At 41.9% G+C, this 27075-nt stretch overlaps 1 protein-coding gene across 2 annotated transcripts in view; it reads right to left on the bottom strand.

The window, feature by feature from the left end:
* CHCHD3 (coiled-coil-helix-coiled-coil-helix domain containing 3) overlaps window positions 1–27075 on the bottom strand; it is a 215007-nt gene that overhangs the window by 84024 nt on the left and 103908 nt on the right. Inside the window, exons 5-6 of one of the 2 annotated variants that reach the window (XM_038752092.1) lie at window positions 14878–14892; window positions 12721–12804 (exon numbers count right to left, since the gene is read on the bottom strand). In XM_038752092.1, coding sequence (XP_038608020.1) covers window positions 12721–12804; window positions 14878–14892 — 99 coding nt within the window. The remainder of the gene's footprint in view (window positions 1–12720; window positions 12805–14877; window positions 14893–27075) is intronic. The other variant, XM_038752093.1, reaches the window with a different exon arrangement.

Raw genomic sequence — 27075 nt, forward strand, 5'->3', positions numbered from 1 at the left:
TGGCACATAATAGGAACTGATAATTATAAACATCTGAGCTAGTGTATTTTATATATAAACATAAAACATATATTTTTATTGAGCACCAACTAGGCATGCTGAGCCAAAGAAAAACAGGACATCATTCAAGATCCCTCTCCACCCCATTTATTTTCTAAATAACTTTTAAATTTAAATAGAAAAAAACTAGAGAAGCCGAATTGAGGGGAAATCCAAGATGTTCCTGAATGAGCATCCTAGCATTATATCATGCTGCTTCTTGGGAAGCACCTGGTGTAGTGGCTACAGAACAGGCCTGGGAGCCAGAAGGTCATGAGTTCTAATCCCAGCTCCACCACTTAGCTGCTGTGTGACCTTGGACAAGTCACTTCATTTCTCTGGGCCTCAGTCCCCTCCACTGTAAAATGGGGACTGAGAATGTGAGCCCCATGTGGGGCAGGGACTGTGTCCACCCGGATTTGCTTGTATCCACCACAGCACTTAGTACAGGGCCTGGCACATAGTAGATGCTCAACAAATGCCATATATATAATTATAAGCACTTAAATAGCATACTGTACTCAGTAATACCACTAATTCTACTCCTCATCCTACAACATTACTACCAAAATTTCCACTACAGGTTACACACTCTCTTCAATCTGGAAACAGCCCTTTTTCTATGCCCCTAATCACTGACCACACATTTTAGGATGCTGACCTCTTTCAGGATCATCTTGGAGTTCCTCTCGATTCAGGTTCTCTAGTTTTTTTTTTCTCTTTAAATTTAAAGTGTTATTTAGAAAATAAATGGTGGGGTGGAGAGGGATCTTGAATGATTTCCTATTTTTCTCTGGTTCAGAATGCCTGTTGGCGCTCAAGAAATTTCAGCAGGTATGCTGGCAACAGGAAAAGTTACCTGGCAGCAGAGCATTGTTTTTTTTTCTTTCAAGGATTTTATGAGATGAAGGCTTTTTTTCTTTTTGATTTCTATAAATGGAAATGACTTAATTTTTTTATCAGCCATACAAAAGCAATTTAGGGTGTCTCTGCTTTTGGCTTCCAACAGAGCTGCCCGAATGGGATCAGGCCTGCCACTTTTCTCCTCATCTATAGTGCGCTGAGCCCACCTGTCAAGAGAATTCATTCAATCATTCAATCGTATTTATTGAGTGCTTACTGTGTGCAGAGCACTGTACTAAGCGCTTGGGAAGTACAAGTTGGCAACATATAGAGACGGTCCCTACCCAACAGCGGGCTCACAGTCTAGAAGCGGGGAGACAGACAACAAAACATATTAACAAAATAAAATAAATAGAATAGTAAATATGTACAGGTAAAATAGAGTAATAAATATGTACAAACATATATACAGCTGCTGTGGGGAGGGGAAGGAGGTAAGGCGGGGGGAGGGGGAGGAAGGGGAGAGGAAGGAGGGGGCTCAATCTAGGAAGGCCTCCTGGAGGAGGTGAGCTCTCAGTAGGGCTTTGAAGGGAGGAAGAGAGCTAGCTTGGCAGGCGGGCAGAGGGAGGGCATTCCAGGCCAGGGGGAGGACGTGGGCCGGGGGTCAACGGCGGGACAGGTGAGAACGAGGCACGGTGAGGAGATTAGCGGTGGCAGAGGAGCGGACGGTGTGGGCTGGGCTGGAGAAGGAAAGAAGGGAGGTGAGGTAGGAGGGGGTGAGGGGATGGACAGCCTTGAAGCCGAGAGTGAGGAGTTTTTGCCTGATGCGGTGATTGAATGTGTTCAATAGCTCAGACCTCCCTGCTCTTTTGAAGACCACCAGTTTATCCTCTTCTCTACAGTCCACAAATCCCAAAAGGCTCATTACTAAATCCAGTCTTAACTTAGAAAGGTAATTAAGATATATGGAGGCAGCAACTGAATGAGTTTCGTTTTGGCTCCCTTGCTATCTACTTTACAACAGCCCTAGTTCATGGCCGGTGCACTGCCCCAAAATGACCCCACACATTTTCCCAGTCATCTCCTGATTTCCTTTTAATTCCCCTGACCTGTCCAAGTGCTGATCCTATTTAATTTAAGACACACAACTCCACAGAATGGTTTGTGTTTATGGGTGTGTGGGGGGAGAGATGGTGAACACTGCAGATATAACTCCTAAGAGTTTAGTACAGTGCACTGCACTCAGGAGCTGCTCAACAGATACCATCTCTACTACCCTCCACTTCTGGGAACTACAAAGTTGTTCCCAGACCATCTCACTCTCTCCCTTAGTTTTCACCTGTCTCAACAGCAGCTGCAGGAACTCCAACCCAACAATGATTTAAGTTGAAAGCATCCTTGCTTGTTAGACTACACACGGGGCCAATCCTCCAAACTTTTAGCATCACTCTTTACTATGTGCAATATTTTTTTATTGGACAGTTGATGCAATGAGTAGCTGCCTCATAACTGCATTTTTAAACAGAGCGCAGCTGAAATTTGTGAAATCAGCTACTGTTTGAAACTTGCTACCCTATTTGGAATTAAACTACTTGCCCGTTTTGCCATCTCATTTAATGCACGTGGGGAACTAAATACCGGGCTAAATTCAAAAGATACATGATATCATGTTTTAAGGACCCAACAGAGAAATGGCATGCCTTGCTCCTTAATTATAGGCTTTTGAATCTTAACAAATAGTTCCAAGGATGACTGCCAAATTTCTACACTGAAGCAAGAACCCACACCAAATGAGAGACTAGTTCCAGACTTATCAAGCATTCTATTTTTAAGAGAGAAATGTAGGAATTCTAACTCCAGACCTTGAAATTCACCCCATAAAGAAGCCCAGATCTTTATTAATCTTTATGGCTCTGTTAGAGTCCTCCACCGCTTCCCTCCCAAACAACTTACCGTACCATGACTTGAAGTCATGCAAAGTGAGAAACAAGCATCCCACATCTTCCCCTTTAATTTTAGTCAACTTCATCATTTCCATTAGTGACAGATAAGACCTGGCAAAATTAAGGCACTGGAAGCCTGGTGGGCCTCTAAGTTCCTTGGGCCCACACCATGCCTCCTCGGAATAATAATAATAATTATAATATTTGTTAAGTGCTTACTATGTGCCAAGCACTGTTCTAAGCGCCGGGGTAGATAGAAGGTAATCAGGTTGTCCCTCGTGGTGCTCAGTCTTAATCCCCATTTTACAGATGAGGTAACTGAGGCACAGAGAAGTTAAGTGACTTGTCTAAAGTCACACAGCTGATAAGTGGTGGAGCCGGGATTAGAACTCACCACCTCTGACTCCAAAGCCGTTCAATTCCTGTCTCTCAACCCTGTTCTATTTAGAACAGGGATTATTTAAGCCAAATTAACACCGGGCACCACGTTTGTTTCACTTGCTCCAAACAGAACCTATGGTTGAACGCTGCACCTGTGGACACTTAGTATTATTTCTCGATGAGGCCGAAGAGACCTTTGAGCCTGGCCAATCTTCATGAAATTCTGGCTTATAAAGCACAGGTCTATGGTCCAAGAATTAAAGAATGATTTCTACTATCCTCTCTGCATTTTGCACTCCAATTCCTAGCTACAAAATGGTAACAAAGGTATCGACTGACCTACCTCAAAGGGCTGCACCTGATATCATACTGAACCTTCGAAAGCCAAAGGGGTAGAAACGATAATAATTATTCACTTAGAAATTGAAGGCATAAATATTAACTTCTAAGAATACAATGCCATGGCTCCAAACTACCATAAGGCTCAAATTTAGGAAACAAGGAAGGTTTTTCCCGATGTAACAATTGTGAACCGCGAGAGACCATCTCTGTGAAAAGAAACAGGGTGATCACTATTATTTTTTTAAATGACGAGGCCTGTCTAGCATACCCAGACATACTGTAGAGAAATACAAAAAGTTTAGATTTGATTTCCTCAGCCGTGTAACAACCTATTACGTCTTACCTGGCTCTGACCCTCGCAAGTGGTGTGTAGTTTGAAAAAACTTGTCACGGTAATAGAATCTGATTATATTATGGCACCATCTTTCAAAGGGTAAAGAAAACGTTAAGGGCTGAGATAGTATGAACAAACATAAAACCCATATTGCAGGCATCTTAGCACTCATGATCATTATAAGCACACACAAAAAGGCAATATTCGGCTCTGCAGCTGAACTATACATTATCTCTTTCTTCAGAGCCCTGGGGCGATCACTGCAAAGCACAGTGGTCCATTCTAAACCCTGAATAGAGAAAAGGAAGAGATCATTAAATTATAATTTCCATGCACAATTGGTACAAGCATTTCCTACCAATGGGATTAATATGAAAGCAAAGATCCCAGAATAGAGCAGCTCAGCAGAGAGTATGGCAGTTTAGTGTCTTGTAAATTTGATTTCTCTGAAAGCCCTGACACATCATAATACTGAAATCCTATTTACTGTAGCAAGCAGGATGGATAATGCTATTTAATACCAGGTGTACGGTTTGCCATCAGTTCACAGCTTTGTACTCTGGGTTCTCATTTTACCCTAACGTTAATACTCCTCGACAGCCTGGATGGTAAATAGAACCCCAAATCAAGTGCTGATCCTATGACTTGAAATTTCTCCTCCCAACTTAGATATGGAAGAATAAACTGGCTCCAGTTAAGGGGATCATTTTAACAGAGCATGCTTTGAAGATTGAACCAGAAAAGGCCAAGACTTTTAATACCAAATGAAAATGACATTTCTTGGCTCTGTGGCAAGCACTTCCCATTAGAACACCCATGAAGGCTTAGAAAAGGCCAAAATGGTTGTAGGGTTTGTTGGGCAGTGAATTACTAACGACAGTAAACTGCTTTTCCCCACTCCCAACTCCTGTAGTTTTCAGGTATTGTTTTTTTTTTTTTCCAGACTGTAATGAAAACTTACATACTGCCCTTTAGGATTCTTGTGATTGTAAGATTCCTTACGACTAGTCTGGCAGCCAGACGATAAAAATCCCAGTGGTTCGGTTCTTAAATTCCAAATATGGTATGGGTAACCTCAACAATCATGATAACAATTGATATTGTTCTAATGGAACTCTACTTTTCTATAAACCAGCTATTGATACAAAAGGGAATAATGCATAACTCAGTTGCTAAGCACCACTCAGGGTTACCCACTCTACTCTGCATTGCTAAAATGCCTCTTGCTCTGATTAAAGTGTCTCGCTTAATGCGCAGCCCCAGCAGAAATCCAGAAAACATCTGGCTAAGGAGGGTGGTGAAGACTGCAGCGGCTTTGGAGATGGCTACTCTCCATGAGAAGCAGCATGGCTCAGTGGAAAAGAGCCCGAGCTTTGGAGTCAGAGGTCATGGGTTCAAATCCCGGCTCCGCCAATTGTCAGCTATTTGACTTTGGGCAAGTCACCTAACTTCTTTGTGCCTCAGTTGCCTCATCTGTCAAATGGGGATTAAGACTGTGAGCCCCCCGTGGAACAACCTGATCACCTTGTAACCTCCCCAGTGCTTAGAACAGTGCTTTGCACATAGTAAGCACTTAATAAATGCCATTATTATTATTACTACCTAGTTTATGGTGCTGTGACACCATACTGGCTCTATGCTGTGGTCACCCTGGTCACAAATGGACTCTGTGTGTTAAAATTTTTGTGACAATTTGCAGTGAGCTGCACCTCTATTCACCTGTTTCTTGCATCCAGGGATGAGAGAGTGGAGCTGTCAAAACCACCAATTATTACTATTACTAGCAGTATCATTAATTCCTTCACCAAGGGTCTCGGCCACGAAATCCTTATAACTGGACCAAGCCGAGTCCTTCCCTTACAATAGAAGGCTCCGCAGACATGAAGATTAAAAGTGAATGACTTGTACCCCCACCTCACCAAAATACAGTCACCTAAGGACCTTATCAATGCTTTTTACGGCTCTTGTAACTCTTAAAATCCCCTGATAATCTGTCTTGCTACATTGGGGAAGAGGAAGGCATAGATAAATTCTCCAGCTACCAGCCAAAGAATATCTTCTTGAAGGCTGAGAAGTGAAATCTCTTTGCAAGTTTAATATACCAATTTTAAAATAACCTTATAATGTACCCAGCTAAATTGTACTTGAATATTACTCTCAACTCTTTGGCTAAATCATTCTAGTTTAACAATTCAAACACATGTAGTACTTTGGAATTTAAGTGCTACCTGTGTTCTAGAACATTGACGGCTGTTTGAAAAATACTTTTTTGGAAAAGTATCAAAGGGCTTTTTCTCACAGAAACCAAATTATGAACAGTTATCCCCTCCTGAGAGTAAAATTGTTTATGTTTTTAGAGTCACAGCTGCAGCTGGAACACATTTACTTCGTCCTGTATTAATCCCCTGGAAAGGTTGACACAGCTTCACTCCTATCCCTGAAATATTTTATTAGTGACAAGCTTCATCTGGCTGCGAATATGCATCATCATTTCTTCCTATAAGAGCATGCTGTGCTGACACTAATCTGTTCTGTTGTCATCTCCTTTATTACGAATTTTGGCGTTATTTTTTTTTCCAGTGCACAGAGCAAAGTAGAAATGGAGCTTCTAATTGACAAAAAAAAAAGTCAAGCAATCAAAAAGCCAATTAATCACAGAGATGAGTTCCGACCCTTTATGATGCAATAGACAGAAACGCCACCTATTCACAAGTGAGAGACTTCTTTAAAATTGCTCATTTGATGTAAGCATGATCTTAGAATTTAATTAGCATTTCTCTCCACAGGTGATGGACTAGTACTGTATGTTTCTTCATAGCGGCAATTTATTTCTCTCAGCTCCTCTTCTGTTGGTCTCAACCCATCCCGCACCACTGTGATCTTCTCTCCATTTCGGTTTGCCACAAAACACTGCTATTAGTATGCAAATGTCTTCTGAGAACAACGGGTGTTTGTAAACCTGACATAATACATGCCATACTATCCCAAGTCCCTCTCTTTAGCTCTCTGATGCCTTGGGCTCTTCAGTCACTCGGGGCCCTTGTAACTCCCTCCATGTGGTGCCAAAACCCACCACTCTTAGCTTTAATTCTGTTTGTTCTGATTATTTTGACACCTGTCTACAAGTTTTGTTTGGTTGTCTGTCTCCCCCTTCTAGACCGTGAGCCCGCTGTTGGGTAGGGACCGTCTCTATATGTTGCCGACTCGTACTTCCCAAGTGCTTAGTACAGTGTTCTGCACACAGTAAGCGCTCAATAAATACTATGGAATGAAGAGCAAGAGCGCATTAATAACTGAGACACCTTAGTTTGCAAGACCTCTTGATGAGACATGTAGTGCCTCAATCCTCTCCAGCACACTGACAAAGGAGGCCCGGGAGACTCTTGTCCTCTCTCCATCTCTTCCAATTCCGATTTCATCGTGTTTCAAATTCCAAATAGGGCTAACAGACAGATAAACACGTATTTGCTTTAACAGTATACAGTGCACTCTAAATACCAAGGAATGACCCGCAAAATTCCTTTTAAAAAAAAATACAGACAAGTAGGGGAATTTTTTCCTGAAAGAGAAAACAATACAACGATTTTGAAATCCCATCAGCTGGGCTCCAAATACATGAACGAAGGCCAGCAAAGAGATGGATTAAAGGCCAGCGCTATTTTTCCATGCCCTTCATATTGGAAAAAGAACCACCAGCTGCAGAGTTTATTAAATTAACCAATTGGAGATTGTACTGCAGCTCTAAAATGCAAGGGGCAGCTCTTTTCTTAGATCCCGTAGGCCAGACCCCTTTCTACTGGAAATTCATCACCTCTTCAGGCCATGAGGGACCCCTTCAGAAAGTTACAGCTTCACTGCAACAAATGGTTTGCTAGAAATCTACAGTTACTGTACCTCTCCAAGCACCTCATCTCCTCCCCAGCAGGATCTTGCCTTTTATTCCCTGTCTCCTTTAAGTGTGGGCGCACCTTTCCATTCAAATGAGTTCTAATATTAGAGATTGAATTATAAACTTTCAGACTAAGCGTTGAGACTGCTTCTGCTAGACTGTCAACTCCTTGAGGGTGGGGATCGGGTCTGTTAAATCTACTGTACTCTCTCAAGTGCTCAGTACAGAGTATGTGGCACACAGTACGCATTCAGTAAACACAAGTGATTGGTTGATTCGTCAATGAGTTGTTGATATTTACTGAGTCCATCCTGTGCAATCTCATTTTATTAAATGCTTGGGAGTGTACAACCAAAGCAGTCTATTGGTCTGCACGCCAGTGCTGGGGAGGGATGCAAATATAAAAGCATCGAATGGGTTGTCGGGATTAGTAGATTTATTCATTCATTCATTCAATCGCATTCATTGAGCGCTTACTGTGTGCTGAGCACTGTAATAAGCGCTTGAGAAGTACAAGTCAGCAACATATAGAGACGGTCCCTACCCAACAGCAGGCTCACAGTCTAGAATGGGAAAACAGACAACAAAACATGTAGACAGGTTTAGGAAGGTGGGAATTAATTGGAGGAGACTTCCTCCAGGAGGTGGGCTTTCAGGAGGATTTGGCGGCTAGGGAGAGGGAGGGAATTCCAGGCAGAAGGAAAGGCCTAAGCTAGAGAGACAGAAGAGAGCAAGGGATAGTTAGAAGGTGAGCGGGCTTGTTCCTTATGACTGATGAGAAAAAAACCTAAGAATTAGAACTCTCCAAAATTTAGGACAGGCATAGTAAAGACAAGGATTCTGAAAAATTCTAAATGCTGAGACACTGATATTATTTTTCACAATATAGCTATACAAGAATCCAAAAAGTGAAATGGTACATAAAGTGTAATCTCCATACTAAATACAGTTGCTATCTCATCTGTAAAATGGGGACTAAAACTGTAATCCCCCCATGGGACAACCAGATTACCTTATACCTAACCCAGCGCTTAGAGCAGTGCTCAGAATACAGTAAGCGCTTAATAAATACCATAATTATTATTATTAGCTTCCTGATTTTTAAATTCCCCATAAAACTCCTAACTACACTCAGTCCCAATAAAGGCTGAGCAGAGAACCCGACTGGCAGGTATCCTGGCAAATACTGCACCCATGGCAGCAAATGTGCCAATTGTCGCCTGAACAGAGCGAGACAAAGGCACTTTACAATCCTACCCCACCCTTTCCAGCCCCTACACTTCCAGATTGCAGAAACAGGCCAGGTTGAACAACTTCTGGACCAAAGAAAGATCACATGGTTGAAAAATTGAAAAGTTGATGAAAACTTAGACTTGCCAGACAGATGCTGAGGGAATCTTAAGCTGCCCTACAGCCTCAAGGGAAGTGCTGTCCTTTCCCTGCTGTAGCCACCCACCCAGAGACACAAAAGCCCATCTCTCACTTCCTAGTTTCCTTCTTTTAATCAGGACCAGATTAGGGTCCTGACAGAGATCATGACCAACTCTGGGAGAAAACAGGGAGGAGGAAGAACCACTTCCAACTAAATCCCTTGGGAACATGCTAAAAATCTCCTTTTTCTGAGAAACGTTAGCGGCGGGAGCAAACCACACAATTCCCACATCTTCTTCAGCTGTGGACCCAGATAAGGAACTGACAAGCAACCTTCTTAAGATGGTAAACAAGCCTGTGTCATATGTCTATGTCAATTCTACCTGACCTATGTGCCCCCTCTTACTGAGGGGGGGAGACTACTCAAATGCTGCAAGAATGATTAGCATACCTTTCCATGACGCTTCAAGCTAACGGATGTACCAGAATACTGCTTTGGAAAGGTATTTCAGGGTTTAATCTGATTCTAGGTGGGAGCAGAAATAGTCGGAGACTCTTCTGGTCATTAGCCTCCCCTTTTTTCCACTAGAAGGACTGCACAGCCAAAGGTTTGTTTCCACGGAATTTCTCTGGTGGGGGGACAGGACCCAGAACTCTTCGTTCACCAAGATCTCTATCACTTCTGCTTCTACTAATGCACCTCTAACCACTGCTTGCAACAGCATTTCTTTGACTCTGCGATATCCATGTGGCATTGTTAGGAGGTATTTGTCAGTTTTTATTCTCATGACACTGTGGGCAAAATTCAACTCTCCAGTTCTTCTGCATTATACTCAGGAAATGTAGCCTCAGTTACCCAGATGTCTCTCAAGCATCTGATCCTGGATAAAATCCAGTCAGAGAAAAACATTAACTGAGGAAGTGGCCAAGAATGAACATCAGAGTAACAGAAAGCAATATCATTCCATGTAATGCTAAAATAATCTTTTAATGGCACCTATTGGTGCCAGGTAGCCAGAGGGAACACTGGATAACTGATCACCTTGTAACCTCCCCAGCGCTTAGAACAGTGCTTTGCACATAGTAAGCGCTTATTAAATGCCATCATTATTATTATTATATTAATAAGATGTCTGGGGATTGCCTCGTTATTGCTCCCCTATCTGTCAGGACGAAAATGTTACCGTCCCACAATGACTCACATAATGCTCTTTAGTTGGAACCTTTATGAACGCACTTTACCTGGGATGGGTTCAAAAAGTCTCAACAGAGTCGCACCTGGTGCTACTCGCGGGAATAAACTCCAGCATTGTCAGGGAATGTCTGACCTCTCCACTGCAGTTCTCCTGCATTGTCAGTCACAGGGGAGGCACAGAAGTTGGGGGACGGGGAGGAGGAGAAGGAGAAAGGAGAGTTGGGGGAAGGGGAAAGAAGAAGGGAGGGAGGGAGAAAAAAAAAAAACAATGTCTCTCTGGCACCCGTGGGTCCCATGCCTTCTGTCCCAAACTCCAGAGCTCCTAATGGGCCTTCTGGCACTTCAGAAGTGAGCTTCAAAGATTGTTCTAGGCTGAGATGGCTCCCAATCAGAGGAACTCCATAAAAGACCAGATTAGGGTCCTGACAGAGATCATGACCAACTCTGGGAGAAAACAAGGTGGAGGAAGAACCACTTCCATCTAAATCCTCTGGGAACATGCTACCAAATCAGATCCTCTTTGGGCTACATTCATTTCATTCATTCAATCGTATTTATTGAGCACTTACTGTGTGCAGAGCACTGTACTAAGCGCTTGGGAAGTACAAGTTGGCAACATATAGAGACTGTCCCTACCCAACAGCGGGCTCACAGTCTAGAAGAATACAGTCTACAGAATCATCTGGCTCTGGCTCTCCACCTCTTCTGCCCGGGGAAGTTCCCAGTCCGGGAGGGAGACACTCCAGTTCGGCTAAGGTCCTGAGGTCTTCTCCATTCTAAACGATTGAATGAATGAATGAATAAACCAAAACCCAGTGTCAACCCTGGGGACTTTGGCAAAGCCACCCTGGAGTTCAGATCAGGTTTCCCTAGTCTAGTCGGGGCGATGCGGGAAGCTGCTGTCAATTCCATGGAGGGGCACTCACAGGCCCAACAAAAGACAGCAACCTAGCAATGACCCACTGGCCAATCTTTCCTTCTTACTCTCAAGTGGTCATTTTTGAATCCAACTGAACTCTGTGGTAGGGAGGGAGGGATCTAAGCAGCTTCAGGAACAAGTTATTCTTACAGCCTGCAGCTTCCCTTCCCCAACACCATGGCAGCTGGTCATTTTCAAAGGTGCAAGTCCATTCAAAACCGACACAGACAAGGCACACACCGTAAGTGCCTGCCATGCCAGATGGCTAATCATTCCAGTTTGGGTTATGCCCTCAACATTTCCATTAAGGAAAATCGCCAGAGAAAATCCCTTTGATTCTAGCTTGCCTGGGAGTTTATATACTGTAACAGATGATATTCTAGGGCTATCAGAAATAGCTTATTAGTACTATCTTTCTCTAATCATTCAATGACCACATTGGGAGCATGGCTGCCTTTAATGAGTTTTGTGTTTTCTCCAATTAGGCCACACACTTAGGCACCACCTTGTCCACAGGAGCAGACTTGGGAGTCTGGTCTTTTCTGTGTTATTGCACTCTCCCAAGCATTTAGTACACCATGAGCACTCAATAAATACCACTGATTGATTGTGCTGTTTCCTATGTACAAAGCCTTAGGACTGGTCCCTCCTCTTCAGTTAATACAAATCCAATGTGAAATATACTGTCATCATCTAAGGATTGCCCAAAGGGAATGAGTGGTGAGAATAAGATGACTTTTAAGTTAAATCTGGCAGGGGATGGGGCACTGGAGGTGAAAAAGGATCATTTTCCAGGAATTCAGGAAGGCTCTACAATCCTTAGCATTTCATCATCATTTGTCTGGTCTTATGCTGTCATGTCTTTCTGTCCCATAGTTACTCCATGGGCACATCTCTCCCAGAACCCCCCCACTTCCATCCGCAATCGTTCTGGTAGGGTATCCGTAGAGTTTTCTTGGTAAAAATAAAGAAGACGTTTACCACTGCCTCTTTCCACGCAGTAAACATGAATCTCTGCCCTCGGCTCTCTCCTACGCCGCTGCTGCCCAGTACAGGTGAGTTTTGACTTGTAGCAGATTGCCTTCCACTTGCTAGCCACCGCCCAAGCTAGGAATGGATATGCCTCTGCTTGACTCTCCCTAGTGAGTGCATAACAAATACCATTATTATTATTATTATTATTATTGTCAAGACTGGTAGAGTACTGGAAACTCACATGTAGCTTTAAAATACGGGGGTTGGGGGTGGGGTGTGGGGGTGGGTAGGTGGGTTTGGGTGTATGTGTTGGGGGGAGCGAGGCATGCAGGGCTTCATTTTGCTCCTACTTAACCCTGGTGACATGGTGGGATTAAGGCTTTTAAACACATTTCATCAAAAATGATCAAGCTGGTCGCAGGAAATACCAAGAAAAAATATTTCTGTGCTTTCCCCTCCATCCCCTCAAAAGAGAGAAACTGTTCTTACCCTCTCTTCCAGTCTAGCCAGCTGCTCTTTGTAGAAGGCATCCTGTTTCTTCATCGCTCTGTCTTTCTCTTCCAGCTGCCTGGCCTAAAAAAAGAAACGAGGAAAAACCTATATCAAGAAAAAGCAGCACCAGCAAAGTAAAAGTTAAACATAAATTGTGTTGGAAATAAGTACAGTACACAGAGATGAAAATTTTGCAGCCAGTTAGGATTTTGCTACTCACAGGAAAAAAAAACATTAATAAGAAGATGATTGCTGATTTAAATGTAAAGGCTGAATCTGTATTGTATTTTTTTCCTCTATAACAGCTGTGCCCTACTTTGTCCGAAAGAATTTGAAAGTGTCAGAATGCTGCATGAGGCACAGTGTTACTCAAATTCAAGGATCACTGTGCTATATAGTAAAGCTTCCATGTTACTTTGGACAAAGGCTGTTTCAGCAATACGATAGCCTACTAGCAGAATACGAGGCTGCACACAAATTTTTCTACACGTGACTTGTACAGAACATATTCACAATAGGGAACCTTGAAACTATTCAATGAAGAAATCTGCATTTGCACACCACTCCTTATATTATTCAGTTCCTTTCTAATAAACAGTTGCCTCTTGGGAAAAAAAACACATATTGTTGAAATGCTGGTGGTTGAATGGTTTGGAAAAGCTATTAGTTTTGCAACTCTGATTTGTGAGGCATTTCATTTTTCCAGAAATGAAAAAAGAACAGAGATAAAGGACTTGTTATCCTTTAAATGACAATAACAGTAATCATAAAAATTAAGGAATTTGTGAGTCATGAATGATGTGGGAGATTTTAGGGAATGAAGAAATATCTTTCAAAGAGCAAAATTTTTGGTTACAAACCCCACACAACACTAAAAATAAGACACGTTTTAGGGTTCAAATGCATCTATAACAGTTGTCAGAGGAAAATAGTTATCCTTTGGAGAATGGAAAGCTCTCAAATGAGTGGCAGATCATGGGGAAAGTAGGAAATCAGGTAGAACAAAATATAGCATGAAAACTCCTTGACCAAGCTAAAGATGAAGGTTCTTTGCACATGACATAAAAAGGAAATCTTGTTGTGGAATCAGTAGAGTCACTTGCTGTGGTTTAAAAAAATGCCCCCAGGAAGAAAAGGAGATGAATGAGATGGAGTCTTTCTTTTACTGGTCTTCAATGGAGGAAGTAAGTCAAATTCTCACCTACAAATTGCACTTTGTACCAGACGGGTCAAAAGAATTGAACCAAAGCGTGGTGCCCGCACTAGATATTTTAGACCAAATTGATACACAACATATACACGAATCCCTGGGGCTGGGTGAAATCCGGTGGAGGTTTCTGAAGAAAGATTATGCAACCTGTCATCGCCGATGCTGACAGTACCACCTGGGCAAGTAACTCCTATCTATAAGAAGGGTTCCACAGGTGATCTCTGGCTTCAAAAATAATAGCTGAGACAGGGGACAGAACTGAAATTTACAAAGACATGAAAGGTTTGGACAGATGATAAAGTATTACTGTTCACCAAATTCTATCACACCACAACAAGAGGACTCCCATTAAAGCTTCAAGGTGGTAAGTTAAAACCCAACCAAATATTTCATACTATGGTAAAATTACGGTTGAAATCTCACTGGAAGTTGTATGCCAAAATATCAGTCAGTTCAAGGAGTTTGAATGTATTTATAATAATAGGTAATAGACGGAACGTTAATGATATAGCGGAATATTTTAGGTACTTCAAATAGCATATCTCTAACTGCTACAATGACTGTCAAGTAGAGCAACTATCACACTGTTTCTCCAAGTGTCCTGTTGTCACTGAAGGAAATGGACTATTGCAGTGGATGAGCTCTAGATTTGATGCAATCCGTGCCATTGCTTATGCTCTTTTGTCTAGAAAGGTTATTATAGAGATAATGGTCTCCCCCTCCGACAAGGAGAAAACCAACAGAAACGGACTCATATTGCTGCCTAAGGGATTAAGTTGAATGGGATTGGCCAACAGCCCTTCACCTGTCTTTTGGAGGTAATTAAGAAAATCACCCTTTTTACAGTTGCAATCTTATATCGTGACATTTGAACAATCTACTATCTGCAGGATGAAGAGGGTGCCATATGCCTGTTTTGTGTTTCCCTCTGCTTCACGACTCACCTTTGTGTCTAAGTCCTGCGGCGTGTAAAATGAAAAAGAAACTTAATGTAAAAACTTACAACTTTAATGTACTATATTATAGAATACGATAGTACCAATACAGTATAGTATAATAGAAAACAATCGTTTATACAAACCCAAAGCATGGGACTTGAGAGTAACTGGAGAACTAAATAGCACTTTGTAATAGTGATTGTGGTCTTTTGGGAAGATGCCTTTAAAAAATAGGTGCATATATATTAATATAATAATATTATATTATTTGTTAAGCGCTTACTATGTGCCAAGCACTGTTCTAAGTGCTGGGGTAAATACAAGGTAATCAGGTTGCCCCACAAGGGGCTCAGTCTTAACCCCCACTTTACAGATGAGGTAACTGAGGCACAGAGAAGTTAAGTGGCTCTCCCAAGGTCACACAGCAGACAAATGGTGGAGCCGGGATCAGAACCCACGTCCTCTGACTCCCAAGCCCATGCTTTTTCCACTTAGTCACGCATAGACACACCATCACAGGCCTATAGAGTTCAAGCCACGCATATACACACTATCACAGGCCTATAGAGTTCCTTCATTCAACACAGCCTCAAAAACCAGAACTGTAAAGAAAATGATGAAGGTAGAAAAATGCTGTAAAGTCTATATCAATGTCATTAAAACTTCTTTCCATGTGAACAGTAAAATAGGAAGGCAACACAGTATAAAACTTTATGGTGAGCAGGCAATTAAGCAATTATGATAGCACAATAAGAGACAGCTATAAGACGAAGAATAGTTCCTTATGGTAATGGAAATGATTTCACCTTCTGAACCCCTTACGTACCATCATCTGGTTCCCTCTGCGCAGCATCATTCTCTGACTGATATTACCCTCCTTGACCCCTAAAACACTTACAAACCGAATAATGTTTTCTTTTGTTCACACACAGTAATGTAGCAGCATAAAACAAACCAAAAAAATGTAATAAGATTCCATTTATGGCTCTTCGAAATCCTCACGGTAATTTAAAAAAGCTTTGGGTGACATAATTCAATGCAAAATATACTGCTTGATCCTGCAAAGGATGCTGTCAGCCAATGAATTTGCCTTTGAATAGTCAATTAGATCACAAAGGGCATACTGCAACGTCCTATTTCACCTACCTAAGATCTATTCCTTTAGAAATTTTAAAAGCAGAGATCGACTATGCATAATAAAGACCTAGGAGAACACAGTACGACCCGAGATCTGATAAGACCAAGACAAAACTGATGAGAACACAAATCCATTCTCATGTCTCCAATGCTGGGATCAATAGCTAAGCCCCACTGGGCAAGTGGGAGGGAGGAACGAAGGGACAGGAGGTGGAATAGGAGGGCTGAAGAGGAGAGAAAGGGTAAAAAGTGGAGAATGAAAGATAGTAAAAAGAAAAAAAAACACTGTAACAGTACAGCAATAGTCCACTACCTGGAAACTGTGAACATGTAAAGATGAGAGGGGGGGAAAAAAGTCAAACACTTGATCTTTAAGCAAACGAGTATCTACTAAAGCAACAGCAGTTACGGATTGACTCAAACAAGAATGAACTTTAAATACTTTACAAAGGACTTTTCTCATTCACAGGCATGGAAATTACTTTAGGCCTTTAAGCTTCTCTGGACACATCAACTCGTTGCCAAATTCATATTTCGACACTTGAACTACTGAATGTAAAAATCCCAAAGCATTTGTGAGAATGGGTAAGGAAGAAGAATTGAAAGTAATTTATGAGAATGCATCACTGAACTTCCATAAGAACAAGATTTTTATTTAAGGGGCAAATGTGTTACCACACTATCATTTCTCCAATTCAGAGGTATACGTCATTGTATGTCACAAAATGCAGCTCAGAGGATATGGAATTTAAAAATTACTTATGATAACAATAATAATATGATAACATATTTATTACTCTATTTATTTATTTATTTATTTATTTACTTACTTATTTATTTTACTTGTACATTTCTATCCTATTTATTTTATTTTGTTGGTATGTTTGGTTTTGTTCTCTGTCTCCCCCTTTTAGACTGCGAGCCCACTGTTGGGTAAGGACTGTCTCTATGTGTTGCCAATTTGTACTTCCCAAGCGCTTAGTACAGTGCTCTGCACATAGTAAGCACTCAATAAATACGACTGATTGATTGATTGATTGATAATAATTGTAGTATTTGTTAAGTGCTTACTATGTGCCAGGTACCGTACTAAGCGCTGGGGTGGATTCAAGCAAATTTGGTTCGACACAATCCGTGTCCCATGTAGCCCTCATGGTTTCAATCCCCATTTTACAGATGAGGTAACTGAGGCACAGAGAAGTGAAGTGACTTGCCCAAGGCCGCACAACAGACAGAGCGCAGATTAGAACCCATAACCCGTTGATTCCCAGGCCCACGCACTACCTAATATGCCAGGCTGCTCATTTGTCTGGGGTGGAGGGTTTAGGAGAACGTTCCCATGAGAAGAAATAGAAAGTAAAGATCTAAAATTCATGAGAAATGAATTATAAAAAAAGAAAAATCAACTTTAATTCCAGAACTCAGAACCAGAAAATACTTGTGATTCTCAATATCTGGTTGGCCTAAAAATAACCATTAGTGGTGTGTGCTATATATTTTTGTGACAGGAATGTTACCTTCATAAGGCCTTCCCAGACTGAGCCCCTTCCTTCCTCTCCCCCTCGTCCCCCTCTCCATCCCCCCCATCTTACCTCCTTCCCTTCCCCACAGCACCTGTATATATGTATATATGTTTGTACGTATTTATTACTCTATTTATTTATTTATTTATTTTACTTGTACATGTCTATCCTATTTATTTTATTTTGTTAGTATGTTTGGTTTTGTTCTCTGTCTCCCCCTTTTAGACTGTGAGCCCACTGTTGGGTAGGGACTGTCTCTAGATGTTGCCAATTTGTACTTCCCAAGCGCTTAGTACAGTGCTCTGCACATAGTAAGCGCTCAATAAATACGATTGATGATGCTGATGATAAGAACAGCGTGGCTCAGTGGAAAAGAGCATGGGCCTTGGAGTCAGAGGTCATGGGTTCAAATCACATCCATGTGTGATGTGTCCAAATCACACATGGAGTCAGCTGTGTGACTTTGGGCAAGTCACTTAACTTCTCTGTGCCTCATTTACCTCATCTGTAAAATGGGGATTAAGACTGTGAGGCCACCGTGGGACAACCTGATCACCTTGTAACCTCCCCAGCGCTTAGAACAGTGCTTTGCACATAATAAGTGCTTAATAAATGCTATCATTATTATTATCATAAGAATTCCCCTTTTTGAATCACCATTCATGAAACTTATCACATGTTAGTTCCAGATATCTTAGATCTGTATGTTCTTATGTCTCTGGAGGTGAACAGAGTGCATGTCTTCCTGAACAATGTAGACGTCACAATAATCAGAGACAAAAATAATCAATAATTTTGGTATTTGTTAAAAGCCTTACTATGGGGTGAAGCACTGTGGTAGGTGCTGTCAGATTGGGCACAGTCCCTGTACCACATGGGGTTCACAGCCTAAGAGGGAGCAAAAACAGGTATTTAATCTCCATTTTACAGACGAGGTAACTGAAGCATAGAAAAGTTAAGTGACTTGACTAATATCAGACAGTGGATTAGAATGCAAATCTTCTGACTTCCGAACCCATTCCCTTTCCACGAGGCCATCCTGGCATTTCTCAATACTTCAGCTGGGCCAAAGCAATGTTCAAGAAAGAAAACTGGAGGCCAGCATTATTTCAGAGTTTGACTGTGGACGATGATGAGGATGCTGGAGTGACAAGGCGGTAACGAAGGGTCCAGTGGCTTCTGGTCACATTTTTTTCTCTATTCTCCAGCCCCCATTCCAAATCTGTCCTTGGAAACAACAGCGCAATTCATTCATTCAATCGTATTTATTGAGCACTTACTGTGTGCGAAGCACTGTACTAAGCACTTGGGAAGTACAAGTTGGTGATTAAAATATATTAAGCTAATTCTTATAACCCTCTAGCAGAAGAACCAAATGCAGAAACCTATGTCTGATGAGAACCAAAATCAGTCAACAGGAGTGGAGAACACGGTAAAATAGCAAATGGCATAAAGAAAAAAGAAAGTCAACTCCCTAGCTACATGCTGAGGAGCAAATGAGAAGCAGTGTGGCTAGTGGAAAAATCGTCAGACAGGGAGTCAGAAGACCTGAGTTCGAATCCCAGCTCGGCCACTTGTCTGCTGTGGACCTTGGGTTAGTCTACTACTCTGTCTACTCGGGCAAGTGGGAAAGCCTTCAAGAGTTTACTAATATGAGAATGTAAAAAAAAAAAAGTGCTTTCTGCGCTAAATTATCATAAATGCTGTATACTGTAGATTTCTAGTCTTGGAATTTTTATCTTTACCTTTGTACTACTTTATACTTGGGTAAGTCTACTACTTACCTACTTTGTGTCTCTGTGTTCTCATTTGTAAAAGGTGGATTAATTCTGTGAGCCTCATGTGGGACTTGGACTATATCCAATCTGATTAGTTTGTATCTACCCCATGTGCCTGTCACATGTGCTTAATACCATTAAAAAAGGCCCACCGATTCGAAAGGTAGACTTTTCCTTTAGAAAAGGAAAAGTCGCTTTGTAAGATGTTCAAACCCACAATTGTTTTATTAATAGCTGAATGCTTTATGATGTTCATCATTTGCCACTTTGTTCAGAAATTTCTGGGCCACAGTGGAGAATGTGTGTTTTCTAAAAGACAAGACTGCTTGCTAAGAAAAAATGGTCACCACCTGCTATTAATCTGAAACTGAAAACAAGCCGGGTAATGACATTTAGCAGGTTAACATTCAGACAGGAAAAGTCTCATTTCTCCCCATACTTTCCTGGAAGAGCAAAAATGAAATTTCATGATCCTTTTTAAAAATAACAAAGTTAAGTTCTAAGAAATAGGTTTATATCTTACAAGTATTACATAGTGTATGACATAGAAGATTATTATAACCAGACATTGTGTTCCTGCAGTGCGACAAGTCTGGTTTATGGGCTGAAGGAATTTTCACAATCATCCCCCACGTTTCCTTTTTTTCCCTTTGTCTAATGTCAGACGAATACAGAAGTAATGATGACATGATCAAGCACTGACTAATGGCTGGAAATGTCAGTAAAAGACTGCCTGGCTGTCTTCACAATAAAATCTCTTTTGTCCTACTGGTGCTCTGTATAACCTGAGTTAGCTGGCACCCTCAAGAGGTAAAATGCAAAATAAAAATATTAACTGACCTATTCTGCAAACTGTCCCTGTAACACTTTTAAGATCTTTCACTCATTTGAGGGAAAGTCACCTTGTCACCAACTTATTTTAGACTTTAGCATAGAGTCTAAGACAGAAGGGTGGTTATGGGATCCATATTTTCCATAAACAGCTTAAGTAGATTCTGACACACACCTGAATGTAACAACATAGACCTTCAGAATCCCTACAATGGAAATGATGTTCGCATTGTGATATGTCCTTCCCCTGTCCCCTATAATGTAACCTCTAAAACAACACACACATCAGAAAGTCCATTACCTGAATCTTGGTTACTTCAACAACAATGGCGGTATTTGTTGAGCACTTACTATGCAAGATAAGAAGATCCCACAGAGGTCTCACAGTCTAGGAGGGAGGACAAGTATTGACTCTCCATTTTGCAGATGAGGGAACTGAGGCACAGAGAAGTTAAGTGACTTGCCCAAAGTCACACAGCAGACAAGTGGGAGAACTAGGATTAGAACCCAGGTCCCCTGACTCCCGGGCTCATGTTCTTTCCACCAGGACATGCTGCTTCTCAATGGCCAGTTCAGATAATTTATGGAAGGTCTGGGTAACTGGCCAGCTTTGGCTAGCCCATTAATGATAGCCAAAACCCATTTTGTCTTTCCCTCCACGCTAATGTTTAATGAATTTTCCTCGATAAATGTCAATGTAGCACAGAGTATGGTAATTTAGTTACACTGATGGATCTGTACCGAGGCAAAGTGATTCGGCAATACAGTGGGCAACTTTTACTTTTATTTTAAAAAATGGAGGAATCAATCCTCCCTGGTGACTCCCCACAAAACATCACCACTCCTTGACTGCTGCCTTTCCACTCCATCTCCCATTACCTTTTCTACACTTTCCTCCATTTCTTCCCTGCCTCATGTCACAACTCGGAAAAGCACTTCCCTATTGCACTGTGGTTCCCGTCCGCGCTAAGCTAGTGCCATATAAAGGAGGGTAAGGTTGTAAAATCAAAACTGATGTGCTGTATAACTGAAACACGGTATAAATTTGGAAATGGTACAAGTTACACTCATAATTCAAAACAAAGTCTAGGGCAATTGCTAAATCATTCCATCCTATTCTTTGGTTGTTTCTGAGACTCCTTATCCGACACTTGGGTTTCTAAAGCAAGTGGCATTATTTTAGGGTGCCAAATGCAATATTTTTCAAGTACAATCTTGGCTCTTTGCAAAAGGTATAAAAACCTCATTCCTCCGAGGCAAGAATGTCTTTATGTAGGAAGCCCAAAATAGCTTTATTTCTCTGTATATCCAACACGTGGTAAAAAAAATGTCTGATGACTGGTCAGCAGATAGCCATGGCTCTCTCTAGATATGATTTTCCAACTCACATTAATGCTCAGAATTATAATTCCCAAATATAGTGGTTTTAATTTCCCCTTTCAATCTCATTTTGTCTTTCTATCAAATATAATCACAACTTTTAAATCTTTCTATTATTTTCTGTCTGTTCAATCCTACTGATTTCATAATGTCTGGAAATTTCATTAAAGTATTCTTTCTTACTTAGGAATCCTAACAAAAAGATTCCTGACTTTAAACACAATTACCTCTCTCCTTCTATACAATCTTGCATTTCCTCTCTTCAGGCCATCTCTATTTGGATGTACTGTCAACATCTCATGTCCAAAACATGTACTGTGAACATTTCATGTCCATCTCATGTCATGGACTATACATGTCCAAAACAGAACTTATCTTCCCAACCAAAACCCTGTCATCGCCTTGACTTTCTCATAACTGTAGGAAATATGAGCAGCCTCCCTGTCTCACATAGCCTTTAATCTTGGTATTATCCTTGATTCCCTTCTAGACTGTGAGCCCACTGTTGGGTAGGGACCATCTCTATACGTTGCCAACTTGCACTTCCCAAGCGCTTAGTACAGTGCTCTGCACACAGTAAGCGCTCAATAAATACGATTGAATGAATGAATGAATGAATTAATGAATTCACCTCTCTCATTCAGTCTTCCACCAAATCCTGGTGATTCTACTTTCCTGACATCACTGAAATTCGCCCTTTTCTCTCCATCCAAATTGCTTACCACGTTGGTCTAAGTACCTATCACACCTCACCTTGATGGAGATTAAAACTGCGAGCCCCACGTGTGACAGGGATTGGGTCCAACTCGATTTGCTTGTATCCACTCCAGCACTTAACACAGTGCTTGGCGCACAGTAAACACTTAGCCATTGTTATTATTAGTATTATTATTGTTACTGCATCTACCTCCTTGTTAACTTTCAGTCATCGTGTCTCTAGCCTCTCCAGTCCATATTTCACTCTGCTGCCTGGACTGTTTTTCTAAAAACACATTCACAAGCAATGTGAATTCACAATTCACAATTCTAAAAACACAACCCTCTCCTTAAAAGTCTCCAATGGTCTCTCACCCATCTCTGCAACAAACTCCTTACCACTGGCTTTAAAGCACTCAATTAGCTCTTTCCTCTTACCTTACCTCGCCAATCTCCTACTACATACAGCTCAGCTTGCACACTTGGATCCTCTAACACCCACCTAGTCACTGTACCTCGAGTTGATCTTTCTAGCTGCTGGTCTCTTGCCCACTTCCTCCCTCTGGACTCCAATTTCCTCAGGAAGGTACCACTCTCCCCACCTACTAAAACTTTGCCTCCTCCAATGTTCAAGGGTTGATTCTCTAAATAGAATGAAAAGACGAATTTCATCCTGGCCCTTTAAGAGTGATAGACTTTGGGCTTCTTATAGTGCTCTGCACACAGTAAGCGCTCAATAAATACGATTGAATGAATTCATTCATTCATTTCATTCAATCGTATTTATTGAGCGCTTACTGTGTGCAGAGCACTGTACTAAGTGCTTGGGAAGTACAAGTTAGCAACATATAGAGACGGTCCCAACCCAACAGCGGGCTCACAGTCTAGAAGAATGAATGAATCGGGAGCCACGACCGGTTATGAGGAAAAACAGGGGGCAACCATTCTTGTGGAGTTGTGTATGCAGGTGATCGCTCAGCCAAGTTTTGCAGTGTCCAGTTTTATTTCCAGGACTTTCCTCGGCACAAACCTTGCGCCTCACTTAGAAACAGGAAAATCATTGCCCCTGAAAGGTCACAGAGCAGGTAAGTGGTGAAAATGGTACCAGAACCTAGATCCTCTGACTCCCATGCCTCTACTCCTACTTCTGGGCCACCCTGCTTCCCTACATGAATATTGACTGATAAGCAAATGATGTTCATTTGATATTCACTTGTTTCATTTGCTATTTCTTGGCCTTGAAATTTGCCTCATCATCATCATCATTAATAGTAAACACTGAATGCCTGCAGGGTAATAACCCCTGTATTAAGTACTAGGGAGAGTACAAAGTAAAAGATATTCCTGCACTCATAGTTTTTCCATTCAATGGAGAAGATAGGCAGGCAAATGGACGGAACACGAATTGTCCCACATAACTTTTTTGGGTTCTATTATTCCTCACCCTTTTCCAACAAATAAATGTAACCCTTTTTTACTAATAATCAATATTGGAATGTCTACTTTTGAGGTGAGAGGTGAACCTGGCTTCAAGAAGTACCCAGAGTCCGCATATAAATATAACTCCACAGCTATCAATGGAGAGAACTATCACCACGTTTTCATTACTGTCTTATCCAGACCCTTTGACGGAAGGGCCGCTTACTTCACCCGTCTTAACGTGTAGGGGATGGAGGGAGGTTAAGTGTCACGATCAGGATCACAGAGCCAAGCTGAGAAGGGAGCTAGGATGAGGACCTTGTTTCAAATCTCCCATTCGGTTGTTTAGTCACAGTGCCGTAAACATTACTCAGCTCCTCAAAACCCCATTTGAGTTTCCTTTTAGGCTGTAATTCCTTAATTAAAATGGAAATTAAGCCATGTTCAACACCGACTGGGTTCAACCCCAACCCAAGGCTTCAATTCCACGTGGTTAAGTCTTACAGAGACTAAGGGGATTGATTACCTTAGTTATTTGGGCAGGTCACTTAACTGTTGGTTAAGAATACCCACACTATTATGGGTATTACCTCCACACCCAGCACGACTCAGGGCATGGTTTCTACTGATTTCAGGCCAGGAAAGGGGCTGATTTCATTCCAGGGGTTTTAAGTTTAAGGCAATGTGGAAGGAGACTTGCATTTTAGCTCAGTCCAGATTATTAACCTTGCCCGCATCATCTCAAGATTCTAATTCAACGGGAGGACTTGGGGCTGGCTAATTTCTTGAATACACTGGCAAAAGGTTATATGAAGCAAGATTACAACACGGCTTCTGAAAGAATGTCTGGAAAGCGACTGAGTGACTGAGTGATTAGGCTCTGTCTGGATGAGCCTAATGTTTGGGAATGGGAGGCGAAGGGGCTCGTATTCTATTAAGTTCTTGACCTGCTGCCTGACCTTCTCGCCAAATAAATTAGAAACTTCTGCAGCAAAAGAAGACGGCATTCAAAGCCTACGGAATGGAAAACTTCTAAGAAAGGCTGCCAATCAGCTTGTGCTGGCTACAGCAGAAGCGCTTCTGACTTCACTATTAGCTTCGTGCAATGCAGCTGTAATGGAAGTTGAATTCCCATTCCTTTGGGCTGCCCCCTGACCTCAAAAAACAAACTTCTTGGAATAGTCGCTAAAAAGGAGAATAGTTCTCTTTCCTTGAGGGCTCAACAAATGTCGCAGAAGAGGAGTTAGAATTCTACATTATTCCACTCGGGGGTTAGGGGAGAACAGAAAGGTTTAGAGATGCAGCTAACACTGTAGAAAAGCTCAAGAGTGATCTGGTGTAACCCCAGACACAGTTGCCAAAACAATTCATTATCCCTTCTGAGATGCTGAACAAAAAACACTGATCCTTCTAGGCTCTTCTTCAACATTTAATGCTCACAGAAGGCAGGAGCACAGATTGAAGGGAAGACTTGGCAGAAAACTGTTTGTTAATGTTACAGATTAGGCTGCTGCTTTTTTTTTTTTTAAATGGTATTTGTTACGCATTTACTGTGTGTCAGGCACTGATCTAAGCGCTGGGGTAGATAAAAGGTAATCAGGTTGGACACAGACCATGTCCCACACTGGGCTCAGTCTTATTCCCCATTTTACAGATGAAGTAACTGAGGCACAGAGGTGAAGTGACTTATCCAAGGTCACACAGCAGACACGTGGCAGAGCTGGTATTAGAAGCCAGGGCCGCACTTTAACCACTAGGCCATGCTGCTTCCCTTACGGAGGACTAGACAAACAGGGAGATCCTGTCAGTGAGGAGACACTTCCATTTGGAAGTCAAGGAACTGGCCGGGCCCACCAAGTGCCCCACAGTGTCCCCGATTCATAATAATAACAATAATGATGATGGCATTTATTAAGCACTTACTATGTGCAAAGCACTGGGGAGGTTACAAGGTGATCACGTTGTCCCACGTGGGGCTCACAGCCTTAATCCCCATTTTACAGATGAGGTAACTGAGGTCCAGAGAAGTTAAGCGACCTGCCCAAAGTCACACAGCTGACAAGTGGCAGAGCCAGGATTTGAACCCATGACCTCTGACTCCAAAGCTCGTGCTCTTTCCACTGAGCCACGCTGCTTCTCTAATTCATCTTGCACAGCTAAATGCTCCTGGCCACCAGACACTTGGAAAATGGAGGAAGAAGAATTCTTCTCCAGCACTTTGCCAAGAGGAAAAAGAACGTACAGGAGCAGAAGACAGGTCAGGATGCAGAGTGCCATCGTCCAAGATTTCTTCTCCTGACCCTCCTTAAAAGCAGGGAGATAGAATGATAAAGCAGGACACGCACATCCACACAAACCCACAGGAGAATGTGAAAAACTGGGGTGGGCGGGGGGCAAAAGGGGAGAAAGAGAAGGGTTGGGGGGGGTTGCAGGCATGTGTGTACACAGGAGCTGAGGAGGAAAGGGACTGTGTAATTGCTTGGAAAGCCCTATAACACTGCTCAGAAGAAGAAGGGACGTGGCCAAACATTTAATGAATATTTCCCACTTCTTCAAGCGGGCAACCAAACCCTGAAATTCACTACGGTTAAGGATGCACAGACCAATGGTTTCTCAGGTTTTCTTTAAAAGATTCCTTTGTACCTGACAAATTTCACAGCTCCTCAGCCCCTATCACACTTCTTAATGTAACTTCCCTTAAGTCTTTGAGTCAAATTTCCTCTATGCTCACAAATTCCCCGAATCTTATTCTTTCTTATGTCCTCTTCATGTAACAATACCATCAAAAACTGACTTTTCTTTTGCATTCCTCCCGTGACTGACATCTTCAATCACTTACTCTCTGATGGCTCCTTCCCCTTATCCCTTCAAATATCCTTCCTTATCCCTTATCCAAAAATAACCTTCCTTATCCCTTATCCAAAAATAACCTTCCTCTGGATCCAATTACACCCTCTAGCTATCAGCTCATAACCAAGAGACACAGAATTGGTCTCTTCACTCAAATAATCAAGTGTACTTATCAAACACCTTCCGAGTGCTCAGTACTATACTAAGTGCTTGAAAAAGAACAACAGTACCAAGACCTATGCTTCCTGCCCTCGAGCTTACAATTTCATTGGGAAAACCAATGATTACTTACAAATAGTGAAAAACAAGGGAAGAATAAGGATATGCAAAGTAGAGAGGCAGTGTGGTCTAGTGGATAGAGCAGGGGCCTGGCTCCACCACCTGTTTGCTGTGTGACCTTGGGCAAGTCGCTTAATTTCTCTGTGTCTCAGCTATCTCATCTGTAAAATGGGGATTAAGACTGTGAGTCCCATGTGGGACATGGACTGTATCTAACCTGATTACTTTCTATCTACCCCACGACTTAGAACAGAGCCTTGCACTTAGTAAGTGTTTCACAAATACCACAAAAATGATGCACAAATATATCA

This window comes from Tachyglossus aculeatus, chromosome 10 (genome assembly GCF_015852505.1).
Source record: "Tachyglossus aculeatus isolate mTacAcu1 chromosome 10, mTacAcu1.pri, whole genome shotgun sequence".
Taxonomy (NCBI): Eukaryota; Metazoa; Chordata; class Mammalia; order Monotremata; family Tachyglossidae; genus Tachyglossus; species Tachyglossus aculeatus.